Genomic DNA, 24,200 nt, shown 5'->3' on the forward strand with positions numbered 1-24,200 from the left:
GGCTGCTGGCCGCTCCAGCAATGAACGAGCGGAAGAAACTACGACTCGCTCCCAGCCCTGCACTGTTCGAACTAGAAGCGGCTGTAAACCGAGAGAGATATCTCCTTGCCCTGAACATCTCTCTGACTAGCTCCACATGCACAGCTTGCTCACAAGTCACACACTATTCCTTGCACGCGAGAAGACCAAAACAATCCAAAAGAATCGAATGAAACGATGTTCAATTATTTTGAGTGATTTTTACGCTTCGATCTACAACTTTACGAGCTCGATCTATAATCTACTGATATTGACGTCATGGCAGCTAACGCATCAAAAAAACAAAAACAAAAAAAAGAAAGATAGCTAGCGCATTATGCCTTGAAATTTGGGATCTACAGCTAGCTACAGCCTACAGGTACTACTAGGTCTACTCTCCATAAATAGGGCTTGAAAGTGATGACGTCAAAAACGGCCAGGGAGTACTAAGTTGACATCAGATTTCTATTTTGGATCCACTAAGGTGTGACTTTGCTATTGCCTCAGTATGTGGGTGCATAGCAACCCACTCATGTCGTATGCAGGGGTGACTTTTACTTCGCCACCAGTTGTAACCCCGCCCCCAGTAGCCAAATCAGTCAGTTTCACTGGTTACATCACCTTGCTGTGAGTAAGACGGCTTGAAATGTGCTTGGATCCATACAAAAACTGGATCCAAGTGGATCCAATTTTTGAATTTTTGAAATTGTTGCTATGCTGTGACATAGCACTTTCAAGCCCTATAATAACGTAATCTCTGGACCACGCCAAAATTATGTTATACCGAGATTTATGTTATGTAGAAAATCGTGTACAAGATGTACCTCAAAATGAAGGGTATTAGTATAGGGCTTGAAAGTGCTACGTCACTCCATAGCAATGGCATAGCAACAATTTGAAAAATTCGAAAACTGGATCCACCTGGATCCAGTTTTTGTATGGATCCAACCACATTTCAAGCGGTCTCACTCACAGCAAGGTGATGTTGCCAGTGAAACTGACTGATTTGGCTAGTGGGGGCGGGGTGACAACTGGTGGCGAAGTAAAAGTTGCACCTGCATACGACATGAGTGGGTTGCTATGCACCCACATACTGAGGCAATAGCAAAGTCACACCTTAGTGGATCCAAAATAGAAATCTGATGTCAATTTACTACTCCCAGGCCGTTTTTGACGTCATCACTTTCAAGCCCTATAGGGCTTGAAAGTGATGACGTCAAAACGGCCAGGGAGTAGTAAGTTGACATCAAATTTCTACTTTTGGATCCACTAAGGTGTGACTTTGCTATTGCCTAAGTATGTGGGTGCATAGCAACCCACTCATGTCGCATGCAGGTGTGACTTTTATTTCGCCACCAGTTGTAACCCCGCCCCCAGTAGCCAAATCAGTCAGTTTCACTGGTTACATCACCTTGCTGAGAGTAAGACGGCTTGAAATGTGCTTGGATCCATACAAAAACTGGATCCAAGTGGATCCAATTTTTGAATTTTTGAAATTGTTGCTATGCTGTGACGTAGCACTTTCAAGCCCTATTACAAGACGGGTTCAACCGTGCAAACATCTATACACTGTACCACCATTGACACCAGATGCCATCGATGCCGCAGTGCACAATGGGGCTGTTAAGTGATGACGTCACAGTTCCTTCGATACGCATAACAACGATCCCACTGGGGACAAACAATATAATAGTGAGGTTTTGCATTCCGAAATTCGGTAAAAAGATTCGGCACGCGGGAGCGAGGTCGAAAATGCACACGAAGATTCGGCATGTTTGTTCGGAAAAAGCTCACTTTGCCGAAAATATTTTTCGGATGAAGTTTCTTGTAGAAGAGCGCTAGCGCGTGATTTATTCAAAGAGGTTTCTTATCTCGGCATCGCTTCGCCGCCGTCTTTGGCGACATCAGTATCGTCAGCTACCTCTGATTGCTCCTCTCCACTGCCTGTCTACTCTCTTTCGCCTGGAGTGTCCTCACCGTCATCTGTGTGGCTGAAAAGACTATGGCGATACGCATAAAATTTGACTTGGCCATGGAGTTGGCTTTTCTGAGGCGACTGGGGAGGCAGGTTTGGCCCTCGACTCTTTGGGCGATCAAAGTTCGTTGGAATCAGCAAGGAAAGGAGCACGGGACAGGACATTGCTGATGCTGGGGCTCACGAAATGAAAACACATCATTTTCGACTTGCAAAACAAACGTTGGTGCGAAAATTCGGCATTTTGATGTTCGACTCAAGCAGGCAACCTGCAACAGCGGAACAATGGGGCTGTTAAGTGATGACGTCACAGTTCCTTCGATACGCATAACAACGATCCCACTGGGGACAAACAAAAGTAGCGTCGTCTCCACCGACCCAGTTGTCAGTGGCAACATATAGGAATCGTGTACATTTCTTCGTTTCTTCTTTGCTGTTTTCAGTGAGTGTTTTGTTTTCTCTTTGTCCTTGATCTCGACGATGTTGTCGTGCTCATTACCTTACTGAGACGTCTCTTGTGACTGTAGCCAGTGTCATGGAGGATTTTATTGGCGTGACAAGGTAGATCGCCGAGATCGAGCGTGAAAAACGCTCTGCATTAGTAGCTCCTGTAGAATGTTTTCTGGGTTGGTGTACCCATGGTCAACAAAACCAAGGTGCAAGACAGCATGATAGATCGTGTAAACGATGTGAACTCCAAAAGGTAAGCTCCTGAACAAGTGGAAAGATGTGGGTATTTACAAAGTCTCTCTTCATCCATCGATTGGCGCTATGCATTGCATTTTGTCTTCACAGATAATCTGGCCAAATTTATTGTAACTAGAGAGTGCAATCGTGCACTGCTTGGGGCCCATCCCAATGTCATCACATGGCTGTGGTGACTAGTGTATATCTGGGAGAATTTTTCCTCGACTGATACGGAGTGCAGGTGGATCGATTATGAGAAATGCGAACATGTGAAGTAAGTAATTAGTTGTGTCGAAGAAATGTGCAATAAAATAAAATTTACTTTACACTCAAACATACACTGTAGATGTACATGTAACATCATGATAATGATTCCATCTTCATTGTCCCGCAACTGGTACACCATACGCACCGAATACATGGTGTGTGTGTGTGCGCGCGCGCAAGCGCGCGCATGTACATGCACACACTCTCATGCGTGGCCGAGTCGGCCAGATGAACAGACCATGCATTTACACGAGGTGTCCGTAATGTCATTGGAACGCTGTACTTTATGACTTCATTCCAAAAGAGTATGTCTTGCCCCTGTCGAATGGAGTTGTGTCTGTGCTCAGCGGGTATTGGGCTATGACGCAACACTGCAATCAGCGCTGCAATTAAAAGAGCACTGCATGGATTATTTTGACTAACTTCCTTTGCGTTTACTTGGTTGAGCCCGTGGTTTCATTTCTGTGTTCTGTCATGATTGACCTCTGGAAATAATCAGAGTGGATGTCATTTTGCCATAATATGTGTGCCTTGTGCGACAGGTTCAAGGCTAGATGCACTTCACATTCGGCGTGCAATCTCAGCGTCTGGGACCTGATGAAGTCTTGGTTGGATGATTATTCAAGCCTGATACTACTCGACACACCAATGTTCATGTCAATGTAATTTTTTCAGAGCTGCACTATTTACGTATTGATGCTTACTTCGGTGTTAGCGTGTTTCCCCCGGATTGTTTCTATCATCATGATCGTGTGTTCTAGGGCTGAGCGAGCACATGCACAAGTGTGCAGCTATAACCCTGTGTATCTTTGGTTACACTTTGTTCTGCAATGCATGTATCTTGTAACATTATGTGCTTGCACTGCTTTGTCTGGCCTGCGTATTTCAGGACTATTCAGTGCATTAGACCCAGGTTTGTTTGGTTGCCGGATGACCTCTTGTTGCGTCGCTCTGTATTTGTATTCATCAATTTTTGGGCTTGAGAATTGAGCTGTTGTGTGGTTCCCAATATGAAAACATCATGCTGGTGCTCGGTGTTTCGATTATCGACTGTCGGAGCAGTCATGCATTTATTAGCAGAACGGTCAATACTGTAGTCTTTTCACGTGTTTGTCTTTTTTGTGTTTTCGCCGGGGGTATTAGCGGTAACGTTGCACACAGAACGGCAATGTAGCATCACAGGACGACCCTGCCTCTGCATCTGACTTAATTTCCCCAGGATCTGGTGCAGTTACAAGTACACCAGACAGCCACTTCCTGTAAACACGCAAACAGCAAAAGAAGAGATCCCGCAAATCAGGAAAAACCATTATGGAAAATATAGAGTAGATCATACAACATTCAATAATCTGGAGTAATTACAGTGAGACAAACACTTCAAACAGTGCTCTCTCTCTGTCTCTGTCTCCATCCTTCCAAAAATACCCTATGACAATTCCCTAGAATTATTTTATTTTATATTCTTAGGACATCATTCTGAACATAATAAATTCTTCCATGGGTCTTCAATCACCACGGAGGGCGAAAATATATCTAAGTCATGCAGTTTACGGGAGGTACGAGCTGTCATGGATATAGAGGCTGATATTGTGCCAGCGTGAGGGCAGAGACAGAAAGAAGACACTGATCTCTTGAACAACTCACCTATATATAATCGAATCCACAAGGAGCGCTCATACTTTGATCCATCAGGACGCGAAACATCTTCAAAGCACTCTCAAACACGGAGTTTTACTGTGGGCAGCCAATTTCACAGCCATCATGAAGGCACTCGACGACTACAGGAGTTTTGTAGAGGAAAGAACAAGGAGTAAAGAGCGACAACAATCGCTTGAAGAAAAAGCAAAGAAAAACAACTGTCTCTCCAGTCATTTAGATGCTGTTGCCCTTGACATCTGGTTCCATCCAGAGGACTCGACTTTTGTTTGTCCCCAGTGCTCTCCGTTGCTATGCGTATCGAAGGAGCCGAATGCAACCTATCCCGGAGCAAACTCGCTTTTCAATATAGGTTACGTGCGAATCCCAGGACAAGTGTTCATCAAGAAATATACCAAGGTGTTTGTGATTTTTAACAATGTTGATAGCAATGGGATCATCAGGGAAAGTAAAAAGCCGAGTGGTAAAGAGGGTGAGGTCACTGGAGGGTCGTGGGGGATACAAAGGATTGCCGTTTTCGACACATTGGGGCGGAGTTTCCACTTCGACATCCAGCGCACAACTTGATTAATGTGATACTGTAGCGAGTCGCAGGCTTGCAATAAGCCTGGCTCGGTTATATGGAGCGCTGTATCGTCCGCGTAGAGTGAGGTATAATCCAAACCTGCCAAATCATTAACGTATACAATGAACAATAGAGGCCCCAAGATAGAGCCCTGGGGCACTCCAGAGTAGACTGTTAGAGGGGCGGACAGGGCATGTCCAATTCGGACACTATGTCGACGTTCAGTGAGATAGCTGGTGAGCCACTGCAGACACGTCCCGGCTACGCCAAACGCTGCTAACTTTTGGAGGAGACCCCTTGTCCAGACAGTGTCAAATGCTTTGCTCAGGTCGAAAAAACATAGGAGGCTAAATTGCTTTTGATCCTTGCATTCATATAGCTTCTGCACAAGCCTCAGCAACTGCCAGGCGGTCGAATCGCCTCGCCGAAATCCAGACTGTGACGGGTCAAGGACCGGGTTCACATGTTGGTATAAGTGGCCAAATGCCACAAGTTCACAGAGCTTTGAAATGGTGGAAAGGAGTGAAATCGGCCGGTAATTGGATGCAGACAGTTTACTGCCTTTATTCTTGTAAATAGGCACAACTACAGCTGCCTTCGAGATATCAGGGAAGGTTCCGGTGGCGAAGGACTGGTTGAAAACTAGGCTGAGAGGGATAGCTATACTAGGAGACAGGGCTTTTAGGAGTTCATGGGATATGCCATCTGCACCTGCCGCCTTCTTGGGCTTTAGGCAACGGATGTGTTGGGCAATGGCGGTGGGAGTAGTGCTAAAAGAGGGTAGTGCTGGGAGCCCGTGGTATGGAATACCAGGGAGAGACCATGCAGGATCATCCGGTGTTCCAAAGCTGATGAATTGGCGATTCAGAGCATTGGCAATCTGGGTAGGGTCGTTGTGTACAGTGTTATTTTCATGGAGTTCAGTGATGATTGGGTTTCCAACAGGGGTCGGCGAACGAAGCTGCTTAACAAACTTGAACAAATTAGGGGTTGATGCAATAATGGATGAGGGGTTAGGGCTAATGGAGGACACATACTGGCGGTGAGCCTCTCTAGATAGGATTCGTGCTCTGTTACGTTCGCACTTGTGTTGCTCGTGATTGCTAGGGGTAGGATACTTGCGATACAAGCTGTACGAGTCTCGCTTCCTCTTCAGCTGAGATTTAACAGCACATGTCAGCCACGGGGGACTTGGTGAACGTCGTCTAGGGGCTGAAGAGCGCGACCGGGTGGGTAGGAAAGCGGAGCATAGACCATGAAGGATGTCATAAAATGCTGGAGCAGTACGGTTTGGATCTCCAAGCTTCAACTGGAGAGCAGCATGCCAGTTCAAATTAGCAATGGATTCATTTAGAGCAACTAGGTGAGTGGGAAGAATGGAGGAGATGTCAAACTGACTGAAGTCAGGTATCTGGAAGGAATGGGAGGGCAGTGTAGTGTTGGGTGCAGGTGGTGATGCGGTACATGTCGGGATGCACAAACGGCCGAGAACAGTGGTCCGACTGACCGAGAGGGGCTGAGGGGCGCGGATCGCAGATGCTGGCTGCAGTGTCAGTGATCATCAGGTCCAGAGCAGCCTCATTGCCTTTGTGGGAGCGGTAGGTCGAGAATGTGACGTGTTCCTGCAAGGAAAACATGTCAAGAAGACATGAAAGGTGGTGGCCTGCAGTATCTGTTGTTGTTCCATACCAGGTGGAACATTTAGCATTGAAATCTCTCATGATGAGGACTGGCGAGCCAGGGGTCCGTATTTTAGTCAAGCAGCTTTGAAATGAGGCGTAGATGTTATCTATCACCGACGGGTCGCTGGACGGTAGACAGCCGCAATTTGGATGGGCTGCTGGCGCGTGGGGCAAGCAGAGGTTCCAGTGGATGGCGATATCTCTACCCAGGTAGCTTCGAATTGCGGAAGATGTAGGTCTGTACGGTGGGTAATAGGACCAAATGCACTTGATTTTACTAAGATAGCAACACCGCCATAGGCCAGGAAGTCGTTGGTGTTAATTTTATTCTCGGAGGTGGGTCGATCCCTTCGAAAACATTCATAGCCTGGGAAGGAGAGGGAAATTTGTGGACACAACCAGGTTTCAGTTATGCAAGCAACAAGGGGACAGCTGGTCGTGAGAAAATCAGATAGCTCAGCAGATTTGTTTCTAAGGTAACGTGCATTGATACAGGCTACGGGGAAGGAGGCTAGGGGCGTTGAAGGATAGAAGGGTGTTGCGTTAGGGTCAAGTTGAGGTGTTGGTTTACTCATTGTTCAGATTCAGCCTGGTCAGTGTGGAACCTCCATTTCCGGATACTAATTTTGTCAGGCCAGAAACCAGGCCCTTGGATCTTGTCTACACAGTTCTCTCCCACAACCAGGTGGGTACTAGTAGTACATGTACTACTAGTACTACTACTAGTACATGTACTACTAGTACAGTCATGTACTACTAGTACATGTACATGTACACTCGGACGTCTCTTATCCGGGCACCTTGGGACCGGGCACTGCCCGTATTTCAGATTTGCCCGTAGCTCAGGATAACTCATCTACAATGTATTTTTTCTTTTTCTTTTTTGAAGAAGAAGATTATTTGGCACATACTGCACATATTCAGGTTGCAAAAATAATCCATTGATAAAAATGTGTGGATTACACAGGTTGGCAGTATTCTGTATTGTATTGTATTTTATTATTTTACTTGGGCATTCCCAACAGACCCTAAGGTCTTCTTACAGGGTGCCCAAGATGAATGAAATTGTTAAGTTCCTGGAGAAATGAATTGGGGATATGATTTGTGCGAAGGGATTCGGGAAGCGCATTAAAGCGGTCAGTCTTATGTTATGACGTAATGCCGTACAACTTTATCTCTACTGTGTATGCACTATGCACGCATATCTTTGAAGGTCTTCTCTGTTGTTTACAGATTGTATCTTGTCAGTTTTTCTACTTCGTATATTCTAACCAATAAACTACTTGTCTCTTGTCTACCGAACCTAACATGGCGCAGTGAACTACTAGTAACCTGAGTACGGAATATTTGACAGCCTGTAGTTGTCCGTGAATTCTGTAGCCTTTTATCTTCAAACGATCGATCGTGTAGCAGAAGTGTCTTGTAGTTGTAGAATTTGTAGAATTGTCGTGATGGCGGAACCTGGAATTTCCCCAATCAGTGCTGAAATCGTATCCCTGCTCGCCTTGATGCAGCAGCAGATGAAAGCGGCTGAGGCACGCGAGACTCGCCTCACCACACTGGTCGAAAACGCAACGCGCGACAACCAGGCACCACCCAGCACTTCGACATCCTGCAGTCAGAAGCCGATTTCTGTCGAGCGACCGGTGTTGCTCAGCACTGCAACCATGGCCGATTTCACGGCATGGCAGGAGGCTTGGAGAGATTATGCTGTGTGCCAGCACCTCGCCAGCCAAAGTCGTGAGACTCGGGTGTCCACTCTTCGCCAGGCGTTCGATGCCGACATTCGTCGTTTCATGCGCGAAGATGTGATTGTCATCTCCCACAGTGCCGATGCTCCGGAGATCATCATAGCAGTAAAAGCGTACATCCGACGCCAACGGAACCCCTCCTAGATCGAATTGCGTTTTACGATAGAAAGCAGCAGCGCAATGAGTCATTTGACTCCTTCTTTACTGCAATGAGGGAGCTGTTTGCACAGTGCGATTTCCCTGATATGGAGCTGTGCAGTACGTGTACACCTCAGCTATGCAGTACTTGTCCCCAGAGCCTCCGCAAGGTGACGGACGACATGATGCGAGACCGCATCGTAGTTGGCATAGCCAACGACGACACGCGCCATAAGCTCCTGGCAGCTCCGTCCCTCACCCTGGAAACCGCAGCCAAGATCTGCAGGGCTGAAGAAGCCGCACAGCAGACCGGTGACGGCATGGTACCGGCATCCGTGAATGCCGCAACAAGGTCATCGTATCAACGCAGCAAATCCGCTTTGGTTAGTAAGCCGAAATCTGCTGCAGCTGACAAGCCGGCCAAGTGCTCGCAGTGCGGACGATCCCAGCACACGAAGTCAATGTGTCCTGCCAAGGGCAAAGAGTGCCGTAAGTGCAAGAGCAGGGACCACTTCGCGGCAATGTGCCGCAAGACCATCGCATGCCTCACCATTCACGCAGTGCAGGCTGGTGACAAAGTGATGCTGTCAACACGTCTTGACGACAACGACCGGTCGTGCACGTTAGAGTGGTTGCCAGATACTGGCTCGGATGTTGATGCTATTGGTGCTAGTCATCTCCGCAGACTTGGTGGCAGTGTAGCTGATCTGGAACCTGACCCCGACCATGTTGTCGCCGTGAACGGTCAGCCATTGACCAGCTTGGGAACTGTTCCCGCCAGGGTTGTCGCTCGTGATGTCACGCACACCACTCGTCTACATGTGTACGACGAACTCAGTAGCGCATTGCTGTCGCGCTCATCGCTCAAGGCGTTAGGTTTCTTGCCGCCTAACTGGCCACAGATCGCTTCAGTTACACAAGGGACATCCCGTTCTGCAGAGCACAGCAACCCTACACCAGACCAGCGTGTACGTATCCGCCAGGACCTCCTCGACGAGTTCGCTGACGTATTTGCAGAGGACACGCTCCGACCCATGGACGGTCAGCCGATGCACATCCACCTCGCGCCTGACGCCCAGCCGTTCAAGTTGAACAATGCCCGTTGGTTACCTTACGCCTATCGTGACCAGGTGAAACTCCAGCTGGACAAGATGGTCGCAGATGGCATCATCGCACCGGTCTCAGAGCCAACGGAGTGGTGTCACCCCATCGTCATAGCCGAAAAGAAAGGCACTGCAGAAGTCCGGATGACGGTGGATTTCACTAAGCTTAACAAGCAAGTCGCCCGGCCCGCGCATCCCATGCGCGCACCTCGCGATGTTGTTTCTAACCTTGGTAATGCCCAGTATTTTACCAAGCTGGATGCTCGCCACGGCTACTGGCAGGTCCCCTTGGACGAGGAGTCCAGAAGCTTGACCACATTTATCACACAGTGGGGCAGATATCAGTACCTGCGGAACCCACAAGGTCTGATTTCTGCTGGCGACGAATTCAACCAGCGGACCGATGCAGCATTCGCTGGTATTGAGCAATTCTCCAAGGTCGTGGATGACTGCCTGGTCTTCACTGATTCCTTTGAGCAGCACCTGGAACGAACTCGTGAAGTTCTTCAACGCGCTCGTTCGTATGGTATCACCCTGTCAGCCAAGAAGTTTGCTTTCGCCGAGACCGAGATCAATTTCTGCGGCTACGTGATAAACAAGTCCGGCTGGAAGACAGACCAGGAAAAGACCCGCGCTATCACCGACTTCGAGATCCCTGCCAATCGCACTGACTTGCGATCATTCATGGGTCTCGTCAACCAGTGCAGTGATTTCAGCTCAACCATCGCCGAACACGCAGCGCCTCTCCGCGGTCTGCTGAAAGTCAAGAATGAGTTTCTCTGGCTACCCGAGCACACAGTCGCTATGGACGCTGTGAAGCAAGCACTTGTTGACCCACCGTTATTGGCCTTCTTCGACCCGTCAGCACAGACACGTCTCGAGTGTGACGCCGCTAGGACCAAGGGTCTCGGATTTGGCCTCTGGCAGTACCAGAATAATTCGTGGCGCCTCATTCAGTGCGGCAGCAGATTCATCACCGACACCGAATCCCGGTACGCAATGATCGAACTGGAGATGTTGGGTGTCGCCTGGGCCATCCGAAAATGCCACACCTATCTTGCTGGCATGTCGTTTCATGTAGTTGTTGACCATCAGCCCCTTGTTCCAATATTGAACACCTACACACTGGACCAGGTTGAGAATCCTCGGCTCCAACGTCTGATGACCAAGGTACAACTCTATCAATTCGACGTCTCGTGGCGCAAGGGCTCTGAGCATGCCTTTGCTGACGCCTTGTCGCGTGCTCCAGTGCAGAACCCGGTTGCCGATGATCTCCTGGGAGAAGCCGACTCGCTATCTGGACGAGCCATCCGTGCATGCCTTCAGCAGGATGACTCCGGATCAGCGTTATTTGGTCTCCCGTTCCACGAGCTCCGCGATGCCGCTCAGTCTGACGTTGATTACGTGCAGTTAGTCTCCTATATTCGTGACGGCTTCCCTTCTGCCAGATGTCACATGCCACCTGCTCTCGCTCCGTATTGGAATGGCCGTGAGCACCTCACCCTGGATAACGGCATCGTCCTCCGTGGCTCTCGTCTTGTTGTGCCCCAGTCTCTACAACGCCGTGTACTGACTGACCTGCATTCGTCTCACCAGGGCCTGGAACGTACCAAGCGTCGTGCGCGTCAAGTGGTTTACTGGCCGAGGATGAGTGATGACATCACAGCCCTGATCCGTGCCTGCCCTGTCTGTCGTGAGCTCCAACGTTCGCAGCAGAAGGAGCCATTGATGCGCGAGCCACAGCCGACATTTCCATTCGAGTATGCCAGCGCAGATCTCTTCTCCTGTCAAGGCTGGCAGTTCCTGGTATATTCTGACCGTCTGTCCGGCTGGCCGTGTGTAGCTCGAATTGGCCGTACCGCTACCTCCCATGACATCATTTGTCACTTCCGCCGTTGGTTCGCAGATGTTGGCGTACCGCGCAAGATATTCACTGATGGAGGCCCGCAGTTTGCCGCTTCCCGTGTACGTGAGTTCTGTGAGCGTTGGGGTGTGGAACAGTGCTTTTCCACCCCACACTACCCTCAATCCAATGGCCACGCGGAATCAGCAGTGAAAGCAGTGAAACTGCTCATTGAGAAGACGACCCGGAATGGAGATCTGGATGTAGACTCCTTCCAACGCGGACTGTTGGAGTGGCGCAATACTCCCCGCCCTAATGGCAGCAGCCCCGCCCAAGTGTTGTTCGGTCAGTCCCTCCAGTCGTTTGTGTTCGCCCACCGTGCCAGCTTTGATCGACACTGGATTGCGTCTGCTGAAGCTGTGGACTCTGTAGATCCGAAAACACATTATGACAAATCGGCACGCTCTCTCCATTCTCTACGGATTGGCACCCATGTTGATGTTCAGCACCACCAGACCAAGCTGTGGTCCATGCGTGGCGTCATTGTAGCAATTGGCAGTCGGCGCGACTACTTCGTCAAGATGCCCAGTGGCCGTGTCCTCTGGCGTAATCGCCGCTTTCTCCGTCCGTATGTTAACCCGTGTGTTGACTCCGCTAGTCATACCCCTTCCCCAACTTCATCAGTACGTGTACCTACTGACGCCGCTACCCAGCCTGTTCGTCGTAGCACTCATATTCGCAAGACGCCGGACCGTCTCACCATTACATCTACATCTGGACAGTCATATGTATGACAATGTTTGTCTGTAATATTTGGTCTCATCTTGACATCATGCCTATGTCATTTCATCTCGTCTGTTATGACTTTATTTATTTATTTTTGTTGAGACAAAACCAGGTTTTATCTCAGAGGGGCGTGAGAGTATAATTACTATTATGTTACTGTGTTTGTTATTTGTGTCCGGTTGGCACCCATGGAATTTTATCTTTGAAGGGGCGTGTTATGTTATGACGTAATGTCGTACAACTTTATCTCTACTGTGTATGCACTATGCACGCATATCTTTGAAGGTCTTCTCTGTAGTTTACAGATTGTATCTTGTCAGTTTTTCTACTTCGTATATTCTAACCAATAAACTACTTGTCTCTTGTCTACCCAACCTAACAGTCAGCACCAAGGAATGAAATAGATCTGTATCCAGCTTGAGCTTGCACAATGGGTAAGGAAAGGGAATAATTGACTTGGCCGCGGGTTACTCTGTCTGTGTGAGCGCAGTCACGGCGAAGGGAGAACATGTCAGAGAGGATTGAACTGCAGATATTGTGGATGCAACGGAACACGAAGAATATGGACTTAGTATGATATCTTTTGTCTAAGCTAATTATGTGGTATCGCTCAAGCAAGTATGATGTCCGCGCGAATGTGTCATGCTCAAATATGCATCTAAGTGCTCTCTTACTTATGCGCAGCAGATGATCTCTCACGTTGTCAGCGAGGCACTGGACGTAGGCAGTGCTGGCGTACTCGAGCTTGCTCTGGACTACTGACAAGTAGAACTGCCTTCTGGCCTGGACAGCAAGGTTCCAGCAGTGACAAATAAGCACTTGCACATACGAAAAAAAGTTCAAACCCCCAAATTCGAAGCTTTTTTGTAGGGGTGAAAGTTGGCACTGAGATCCCGAGTTCGAGTACTCTGATTTTCTCCGATCAAATATTCGAGTATTCGAGTATTCTTCATCACCTAAAAATTGCACACCAAGGGCCTTAAAATCACATGATACAACTAGGCCTAGGCCTTGACAGATTATGCTAATATTTTCGTGAAATTATGCTTTTCGCATTGCTGAAGAAATTGCAGAATTATGCTACTTTTTATGCTAAAAGTTATCATATTATGCCGCATTATGCTCACATATGCTGCTAATGAATAATGGTTATGTGCAAAATAACAGAGGATTTTTTTGTAGAGGCGGTGTACTGTAGTAGCAAAAGTTCAACGGGGTCAACGCACCTTCCGACCTAGCTACGACCGTCACTGATTGTAGTGGGCTGGACATGTTATCAAGGGAGTCGTAAACCTACGACTTCCTGGTGCATCTACTTGTACTTATAGTACTTGTAGAACATGTACAACTGTATGGAATTTGATGCGAACAGGCGGATTATTCCAATTTTATGCGATTCGTATGCAATTTGCCTCGAATTATGCGATTATTCGATTTTGGTAGGAATTATGCGAAACATTATGCTAGCATAATCTGTCAAGGCCTAACTAGGCCCCGGCGGATAATGCTAGTTATTTTCGGCAATTATGCTACTAGCACTGCTAGTAAAAGTGGCACATTATGCTAGTTTTAATGCTCATTATGCTCGTTATGCTCAATTTAATGCCACTTTATATGGGGTCAAAAATTGTCACAGATGGACTTCACGCAACTCCACAAAAAAACTTACGGGATGTAATATTAATTTAAGAACTTGGTGCGCTGTTTACCTGGTACACATTGTTCACCATGCAACACTAACGTTATAAGCTAGTATAGTGCAGGTAGAATACATTATACTTCATGATCACCACATGGCAACAACACTTTTGATACAATAACATGTATGCCCGCTGGGGGTGCATTAACACGTCTCAGGTATGGGTATTCTGATACATGTACAGTGGACATCTTGACAGGGTGCAAGCTGCAGCATGTACACTTCTGTCTTTGGTGTCATAATTTGAATATTCAAACTAACTTCAACTGTACTATTTAGTGGTTGAGTTTGGCGCAGTACTATGGAACACGAATTCAGAAACATTGTGCCAGCCATGATGGAATAATACGGCAGGCTGATTACAATGTTTTGGTTTTCAAACCTGCACTCAAGTGTTGAAACTACTTCGAAGTAGATACACATAGCAACACACAGAGTACCGCATGTACATGTATTCAGTTACTAGTACTAGCTGCTTACTTCACACCTGCAGCTTTGAGGAAAGACTCTACAACATTGGCTCTTCGAATGAGGACATCATTGGCTACACCACCAGATAGCCCTGTTCCTGCCAGCTCCTTCTTATGGTCTGTAGTCTACTTCTCCCACGAAGCTGTTAGCGCTTGCTGGTGTAGCTGGCCTCGTGACTTTCGCTCTTTGGCCGTCTTGTGCTTTTGGCTCGAAATGTGTGATTTCACAATGCTGTTCTTCTGTCGAACTGTCTGGCTGCAAGCACTGCAGTAAATCTTCCCACTGGACATGGTCAAATATTCCCCTGGAAATTTCTGCACGCGATGGTGGACGCTGACACGAGGTATCAATGTGGAACTTTCACCGGCAATTCGCCAACGCTTAGCGACGGACTCCTTCCCACTTCTCTGGAAAGATCGTTTTCGGGAAATCGCTGCTCTGGCTGGTTCGGGAAGACGTTCACACGCTGTCCTGACCTCGTCCTCTTCGGTCTCTGATTCTGAGGCGTCTTCATCGTCAAACTCGGAATCAAAGTGATCATCGCTACTGCTTACTAGATCAACAATATCTCTGGCTGCTTGCTCGGACATAGCCATTACGTGTGTTCTTCATTAGCTAACAAAGAATAATAAGCAAAAGTTGGTGTAAACGCTCCCATTCTCACCGCCTTCTCATGTACACCCATCACAAGTTTTTTTCCCCAACGCTTGTGCCCAGACTCCCAGCCAGAGTCATAGATCTACTACAAGTAGTAGAGCCTAGACTAGAGCCTTGGGTTCTACGTCACTTAGGAGCGGGACATTTCGACGAGCGTCAGTTCGAAGAAGTCATATCGTCGAGAACCGTCTCGTCGCGGACACATTAACCCGTCACTTCGCTGCCACGACAACTCATCGCACGTCAACTGGGATCCGGGAAGTTCGGACCCCCGACGTTTCGAAGCGCCATTGCAATGTTCCCACAGCTGAACAGCTACAGACCGACTGCTTCAAAGTACAATACAGTATAGTGTAGTATTGTATTGTATTGTATAGGTATTTTGTACATCAATGCAGTGACAGACCCACAGTGAAACCAAATTATTATACCAATGGCAGTTCTGTATCACGGGGAGTTGCAGTTCCACTTTCGGCGAAGAGAGAGAGAGAGAGAGAGAGAGAGAGAGAGAGAGAGAGAGAGAGAGAGAGAGAGAGAGAGAGAGAGAGAGAAGATAGATAGATAGATAGAGAGAGAGAGAGAGAGAGAGAGAGAGAGAGAGAGAGAGAGAGAGAGAGAGAGATAGAGAGAGAGGAGAGAGAGAGTGCTAGTCTCAGTGTCAGTATCTAGAAGAAGCTTTTAAGAAGGCATGTAAGCCATCAGCAACATAATCACAAACCAAACACCAGTGTGAGAGAGAGAGAGGGAGACTAAAGTTGAAGGCATGTATGAACAACGTATAACAATTCACATGAGAAAACGTGGATACTTTTCGTTGGTTCAATGATAAATCAAATTCTGGTGAAAATACCTTGCGGTATACGCGGTGAAGGCTTATTCACTGACATGAAACGAAAGGTTATGGGCTATTTCTCTGAGGAATTCGAGCAGTTCACAGTTGTCGTAAGACTGGACAATTCGGAGGATCTTCGCGTCACGGTCCACATACCTCTTCTTTCGTCCCGGGGCGGCATGGCCGGCAACAAGCTGCTCCCGTCTTTGGTGCACATGCTGCTCTTCATCAGCGATATTGGTGATGATCTTCCAAATCGATGGGTGGTGGCAGCTGACTTGGCTTGCGAATCTACGGTGCCACCCTTCCTGTGCATTGTTCGTCCTTGGCTGCTTGTTTAACATATCGTTGTGCACGTTCCACAAGGCGTGGCTGAATAGGGGTGTACGCCTTGTGCCGTTGTTCCTCAGCCGTCCAATGTAGTACTCTTCGAAGTAAGTGATAACTTCCTCAGCTTCTTCGGGAAATTCGTCCTCCAGAATCTGGTAATATTCCGGAACGTCGTCTTCTCGGACAAACGCTAAGGCTGTCAGCATTCGAATCCGTAAGGCAAACGCCACATCATTGCCGTACCGCTCCTGTAAGCCGGCTGTTTGATTCCGTTTATACACATTTTGGCTCAGGTGGAAGAAGCATCCTCGTACATTGGCATCAGGGAACTTGGTCTTTGCAGCGTTTATCGCCCCAATCTCAAAGTCACAATGTATGGCATCGGGCTGGAGACCTGGGGTGTGGTTAAATAGGGCTTGGAATATCCTTTCATACATGGCTGATGTCTTATTTGGCAGCAGACAATAGGCAGCGGGAAGAACTTCTTCATCAGTCCTTGCCAAAATTGTATACAGCTGCGAGAACAGTAGTGGCACACATTTGAACGTTCCATCCATATGGAACGACTTGGCGTCTCGAAGCATACTCATGCTATCGGCACTGGCGAAGACAATGCATCTCAATTGGCCGGCCTCTGGCCCTGCGTCATGCAGCACGAAGTCATCGCCGGTGTGCGTTCTAAGGTAACGGTCAGGCAGCTGTAAATCCAGTAGCGACGCTGGTGTCGGGGGAACATTTCCAGGAGTTACTCGTGTCCTTTGAACTTTGCGTTTCAATGCGTTGCCCGATGGGAGTTGTACCACGGCTTCCTGCGATACAGCGTTGGTTGCAGACGTCACAATGTGGTGACTGGAGTCTTGGGAGGATTTGGCTTTCTCCTTCACGTCCGTGAGCGCCTTCACAACCTCAGCTCTGGTTGCATCTGGAGCGTGATTGTGGCTCCCAACATAAGCTACTATTAATCCGGCGTCTGTCCTCAATCGTCCGTTACATGCAAACTCGTCGCGGCGCTCGCATTTCCAGTAGACAATCTCGTCTCGACCTCGCTTGTCCTGCACGTATCCTTAGCCGGATTTAACCAGCTTCGGTCTTCCTCGGCTTGTGATGCCAACATAGTCGGGTTGTTCCTCAGCCATCGTCGATCTCGACAAGAATCTGTGGTAATTAGTCTGGTGCCATTGCTTTCGAAGGACGAAGGTGTAAAGTTAAAACCAGGGAGTCGTGAAATGAACAGGCGAAAAGTTAAAACAAGGGAGTCGTGAAATGAACAGGCGAAAGGTTAAAACCAGGGAGTCGTGAAATGAACAGGCGAAAAGAGGTGCGATTCTTCTCCCAGCAAAAGCCATTGCTTTTGAAGGACGGAGGTGTAGAGTTATAACCAGGGCGTCGTGAAATGAACAGGTGAAAAGTTCAAACCAGGGAGTCGTGAAATGAACAGGCGAAAAGAAGTGCGATTTTTCTCCCCGCAAAAGCGGGTGTGACGACGAAATGAACAGGCGATGTCGTGGCCATTCTCCGAACTGGTTCTCGTCGAATCGTCTGGCGCCGAATTTGACACACTCCGAAGTGTCCCCGTTCCTAACTGACTGTCTTCGAAATGACCGCTTCGAAATGTCGCGCGACAAGACGTCACGCTCCGAAGTGACGGGACACCAGAGCCTAGAGGGCCAGACATTGAAGATTTGAAGTGAACCAGTGTTGTCGGATGCGAACACAGTTTATTAGTTTTCGCAAGAATATGCTAGTTTTCCGCAAAAATCTGCTGATTATGCTAGTGCAATGCTAGTTTCCAGAAAGTGCTAAATATGCTAGATATAATGCTAGCATTATCCGCCGGGGCCTAGATACAACCCTGATCGAAGCGAGTAGCAGTCATTTTTCTCGGGTATATTGGTTGGCGGATCATTAGGGCTCTCTCTACTCGTGAACAAATGTTCACCACACAGTCTGCAAATCAATATCTGCCGACTGCTGCTCTGAAACTGCAGATATCTGTGGTAAATGCATGTACCATGTATGAACGAGTAGTCTGATTTATTCCGAGTACGATTATTTTTGAAAAAACGGAGCGAGTACTCAAGTATTCGGTATTGTTGTTGTGTTGTTTGTTGTTTGGCTTTATTTAAAGTGGAGTTCCAAAACAGGCCTAAACCTAATGACAATGGTCCCACTGATAATAAGAGAAAAGAAAAATATATAATAATAAGCGGACAAACAGAACCAAGAAGAAGATACAGCTGTAGTTAGATAACTAATACGAGCACGGCAGCAGGGGAAAAAAAGTCACAAGCTCGGCAACCGGGAAGAAAGGAGTGAGTGAGTGAGAGAGAGAGAGAGAAAGAGAGAGAGAGAGAGAGAGAGAGAGAGAGAGAGAGAGAGGTAGTGAAGCAGATGAGTTCATCCTAGTTGACGGTACTGCCTAACAGAAAGGCCAGGCTTAGCGATTTGAAAGTGGAGCGCTTTCTTACGAGGCGTGATGTGTCTGGGAGCTGGTTCCACAGGATAGCTCCAGCATGGCTAATGCGCTTAGCTGAGGATGCAGTGGGGGAGACAGGAATGGTGAGTAACTTGTTGCTCCCTCCTCGTGTTCGACATTGCTGCACCATCGACGCGAACTGGCGTGCGCGATCTTCGTTTGGTTTAGTTTTCTGTCTGGTGGTGCTGGCTCGATCGCTGAGCTGTTCTTGGATCGTGCGGGCCTCGTGCAGCAGGTCATCAATGTCACCTTGTCGCCAGAGGTCCAACCGGTGCTCCAGTCGCTTGGAGTGCGATTGAGGCGAGGCTTTGGGATCCACCGGTTTCTGTAGCAACAGCATTTGGAACGTCATGGCGATCATCAGTGCATGCTTTTCGTAGCCCCCAGCTGTACCAAAGCAGCGAAAATAGCCAGCAAGAGTTTGGATGAAGTTCCGACCGGCTTCGCCTTTCGGGACGGGGATGGCATTGGGTCGAAAGTGTACTGCCTCTGCATACGCTTTGCTTATCATCACGATGGTGTCGTCATGTGAGTGTGTTCCAAGAGTGAAGCCTCTTGAGTCCGCGGGGTCGTACTTAGGAAGCCCAGGTGCAATGACGGAGTGGCTTACATTTCCGTTCGCGGTTGACAGTGTAGGAGAAGGGGGATCACGAACTTGGGATGTGTTCAGATTGGCCAGGAGTTGCGTGTCGGTAGTGCCGGCGTTTTGGTTGGCTGGAAGGTCGGTGTCGATGTGGGTGTCAAGGTGCGTGTCCGTGTGCTGGTCCAGCATGTCCCACGTGTGCTGTTGGGAGCTGGAGACGATGTGCGGTACTGGTTCGGCGGAGGTGCCGGCGTGCTGATCCAGCATGTCCCACACGTGCTGTTGGGAGTTGGTGACGGTGCTTTCATGGGCAGCAGCCGTTACCGTATCTTGTGTGGGTGTACGTGTGTGTATGGTTGTATGGTCAGGGCGGCTGGGTGACTCTTGCATGTTTCCACTGTTTGCTACGGTGCATGTACTCGTACTGTCATTCAAAATTTCGGAGATAGGGCTAGACATTTTTTGAAAAGATGTTTGTGAACAGCTAGCAGCGCGGGCAGATAATGCAAGTGAACTACAAAGAGAAAGAGAAGAAGACGTATTGGTGGAGGTATCAGATACAGCTGCGCTTTCAGAACCTATGCTAACTACCCTAGCCGCGGCCTCACTGGTGGTGGTCGTCGGGACTTGGTCTGCGACGGGGAGGTTCTGACACCGGCTGGTTCTCCCAGGCGCACAGTTGGAACATTGGCGGACCAAGCCGTGAATCGCCCTCGCTCTGACTCGCCCGGCTACGAAGGAGTAATTTTACAACTCTTCAGGCCAGCTACAGCTCTCTGATGCAGAGCTGCAAGTGACGGATATCGGTCATTTGCAGCCACTACTTAGAGCCTCCTGGTCGTCGCAATCTGATACATAATATACCTCCGTATCTGAGGCGTCTGGATGAGAGACGTTTGAGTGTTCTACATAATAGTACATGTACTCATTTTTATTTTTTTTTTTTTTTGGGCAGTGCAGTGTACGTTGATTCTTTTATTGATTTTAATTTTTTTGAAAAACGTAAAAATGTTTGGCACCTATGAAATCAGGGGAAAAAAAATGAAATCAGGGGATGGCCCACGCCTGGTAAAAAAAAAAAGAACAACAATGAGGAGCTACACTACAGTGAGAAAAAGACAGTGATAAAGGACCATCAGTGAAAGGTATAATAAGTTAGAAAAACAGAACGAGAACATGACTCAGTGGCCGATTCCAACGCCGGCACCGTCATGTACGGAGAGTCCCAAGACGGCGACGGGAGCCTCGCAGACGCATGTCCATTGTACTCATGACTGAAAAAAAAAGTAGTCCATGTACTACTAGTACTAGTATCCTAGTACAGCCACAACGACCTCCGTGACAGTGATGCCAAGCTTGCCGACATTGCCTTCGGCGGCGTCACCATCGAGCCGATCCTCATCCCGGAACAGGACAGGAATGGTCGGCCTATGCTCCAAGCGGACTGGCTCGCTCGCGGAGTAAGGGAAGGCAACCGGGTGGCGTTTTTCGATAACCGCATCGTAGATGCTGACGCACCCAGTTATGCCAAGGCCAACCTGTCCTGGAATGCCACCGCCAACAAAGCAGCTGCAGCGAAGAAGAGGAAGTACAAGCATGCCGCTGAAGAGCTACGAGGCTCTTTCACTCCTCTGGTGTGTTCCACTGATGCTGTCCTCCACCGCGAGTACAGTGCGTACCAGAAGCGTCTCGCCAGCCGCTTAGCAGCGAAATGGGAGAAGCCCTTCTCTGCCATGATGGCTTGGGTTGTTGTTGTTGTTGATTTTTATTTTTCTTCGCAAGGCCAAACGGGCAATGGTGCCCAATTCTATGGAAGCGAATTGGGTACGCGTGCGCACTCAGTTCGCCATTTTCAGCGCCGTGGACATGCGTCTGCGAGGCTCCCGTCGCCGTCTTATGGGACTCTCCGTACATGACGGTGCCGGCGTTGGAATCGGCCACTGAGTCATGTTCTCGTTCTGTTTTTCTAACTTATACCTTTTCACTGATGGTCCTTTATCACTGTCTTTTTCTCACTGTAGCTCCTCATTGTTGTTCTTTTTTTTTTACCAGGCGTGGGCCATCCCCTGATTTCATAGGTGCCAAACATTTTTACGTTTTTCAAAAAATAAATCAATAAAAGATGTACTAGCACATGTACTACCAAGAGTACATAACCCCCCAGAGTGTGCAACGCCTGATCCAGCTCTGCATAAGGTCTTGGTCGAGCGGAATCGGATCTTTGCGTCATAATACCGTACACATCTGAGGGGAACCTGGGGAGTCGCGGGTACTCTTGGATCAAAAACAATGGTGCCCTGCCTCGAGACCGGCCTTGCGCTGGTGTGGAGTGTACGCATGACATCAGAAGATCCGATTCCGCTCGACCAAGACCCTACACAGAGCTGGGGGTCCACTTCAGTACCCTCCTGCTACCAGCGCCACGAACGGGAGAAACGCCGCTGCTATGAGGAGCGTGTTCGAGAGATCGAACATGCAACTTTTTCACCTCTCGTTCTCTCCTCAACAGGCGGCATGGGCAAGTCGGCAACAGCCTGCTATAAGCGGATTGCCGGGCTCCTGTCCGACAAGACGAAGGAGCCGTACAACCGTGTAATGGCGTGGATTCGCTGCCGACTTGGCTTTGCTCTGGTTCGCTCCAGCATGGTTTGTTTGCGTGGTGCTCGGCGACGCCCCATGCGCGTCAGCGATGTGGCGGATGCATCTGCTACCTTGGCCGTTGCCGAGGCCCGCTGCCCTGTGTAACTGACTGCAAGTGGTTCCTCAATTAATTCCTATTCCTCGTTGTTGCTTCTTTTTTCCCCTCTAGTTTTCTTCTACGGTATTATAATTTCACGGAGAAGGCGGAGAGCCCGAACGTGTGCAGTTTTATGTTTATTATTTGCCATGGCGACCCCCGTAAGTCTAAATAACTGGCAGGGCAGGATTGGGCCTTTTTCTTTCTTCTCGGATTTATTTTCATGACATGCTCACTGATTAAAAAAAAAAAAACAAAAAAAAAACACAGAGCTGGATCGGCGTTGCACACTCTGGGGGGTTATGTACTCTTGGTACTACCCTTTGCTCCCTCAAATCGATCCTCTTCCATCACCGCTTGCTACCAGCGTCATGAACGTGAAAAACGGAGGCGATACGAACAGCGCGTCAAGGAGGTCGAGCGTGGAACCTTCATCCCTGTGGTTTTCGCTGCAACTGGTGGTACTGGTCGAGCTGCTGCCGCTCTCCTCAAGAGAATAGCTGCAATGGTCTTCGACAAATCTGGTGAGCCATACTCTGCAGTGATGGCATGGATCCGCTGCAGGTTCAGCTTCGCCCTTCTCCGTGCAGGCGTGGCTTGCCTGCGTGGTGCACGACGGCTGTATTCGCACCCGGAGGTGGCTGAGTCATCCGCTCGACTCGCTGTCTAGGAAGCTGCCATACAGCACTAGACACTTGTTTATGCCTCGTCATCATTGCTTTTTCTCGTATGGTCCATGTATGTAACTACTGGTACTTGTTTATATTGTATCACCTTGTTACTTAATTCTGCCCGTACAAGAGGCCGGACCACACTCGTACTAGTACATGTAGTACGCGTACTACCTTCTTTTTTTTCGTGTACGCGTGTACCTACATGTACATGTACGTACATAATTGTTAGATTGACAGCATGAAACAGTGTGCGTGGAGGACACTGTGTTCGGAAACAGTGACCTTACTACAACCTTCCGCTGTTGGCAGAGCCCCGGTCCCTGCGGACCTTCTGAACCATAATTATGGGCGTCGCACCCGGTTCTGACTCTCAGTATGCTAGGGGGTTGGGAGACTACTCCTGACGTTAGTGTCCAGCGGATAGTGCTCCGAAAATGTTCGTATAATGCTAACCATAATGTTCCAAAACTGCCTTACAATACTGATTATAATGCTTCAGCAAGGGATGTAATGCTCTTGGTTTGGGACAAAAATGGAAGAAAGTCTGCACATTGTCAAACTTACAGGAAATTATGCATATCGTCGATCTGCATCTGAAGTTGCCACCTTATCTCTCACGAGCTCCACTAGTAGTAGTAGTAGTAGTAGTAGTAGTAGTAGTAGTAGTAGTAGTAGTAGTAGTAGTAGTATTTATTATTTGACTAGGGGAGTCCCAACAGGCATGGCCTTGTTACAGGGAACCCTAGGTGAAACTTTGTGAGGTGAGCAAAAGTACCAGCAGATTGTGCCTGACGACCCTACTTCTTAGCACTACCACCATCAGTTCGCGCCTGGCGCCTGGTCGATGCATGGCTGGCGGTATCCGGCATAGCAGGCTGGTACATCAAGTAGCGCATGGCACAAAGATGATGACACAGCAACGACATAGCTCGAGTCAAGCTCCGTATGAAGACATCCAAGAAGAAGATCGCCATATGAGTTCAGCGGGGACGAAACGTACGTCGCAATCGAGCTATGTCGTTGCTGTGTCATCATCTATGTGCCATGCTCTACTTGATGTACCAGCCTGCTATGCCGAATACTGCCAGCCATGCATCGACCAGGCGCCAGGCGCGAACTGATGGTGGAGGTGGTGAGAAGGAGAGCTCTGTGCCAGAACTTTGCAGCCTAGAGAGCGTGTGTGGGCAGGCGTGTGTTTACCGCCATATTGCCAGGTGTGTCTTTACCACCATATTTATCAACCATAAGTACAGCTGCAGTGGTGTCTTAC

General features: G+C 48.5%; 1 protein-coding gene and 1 long non-coding RNA gene across 3 annotated transcripts; both read left to right on the forward strand.

Moving 5' to 3' along the window:
• The first annotated feature begins 2,289 nt into the window (after positions 1-2,289).
• On the forward strand, positions 2,290-3,975 carry LOC135810956 (uncharacterized). Of its 2 annotated transcripts, XR_010552476.1 has the most exons (3): positions 2,290-2,696; positions 2,789-2,954; positions 3,490-3,975. It is a non-coding gene; the product is annotated as an uncharacterized LOC135810956 (long non-coding RNA). The 2 variants fall into 2 exon arrangements; XR_010552475.1 differs by lacking the exon at positions 2,290-2,696 and having other exon boundaries at positions 2,740-2,954.
• A 4,835-nt stretch (positions 3,976-8,810) lies between these two features.
• LOC135810690 (uncharacterized protein K02A2.6-like) lies at positions 8,811-12,479 on the forward strand. Its single transcript, XM_065324181.1, has one exon. It carries the CDS (start codon positions 8,811-8,813, stop codon positions 12,477-12,479), a length of 3,669 nt encoding a protein of 1,222 aa, XP_065180253.1.
• The last annotated feature ends 11,721 nt before the right edge of the window (positions 12,480-24,200 follow it).

Source organism: Sycon ciliatum, chromosome 2 (genome assembly GCF_964019385.1).
Source record: "Sycon ciliatum chromosome 2, ocSycCili1.1, whole genome shotgun sequence".
NCBI classification, from domain to species: Eukaryota; Metazoa; Porifera; class Calcarea; order Leucosolenida; family Sycettidae; genus Sycon; species Sycon ciliatum.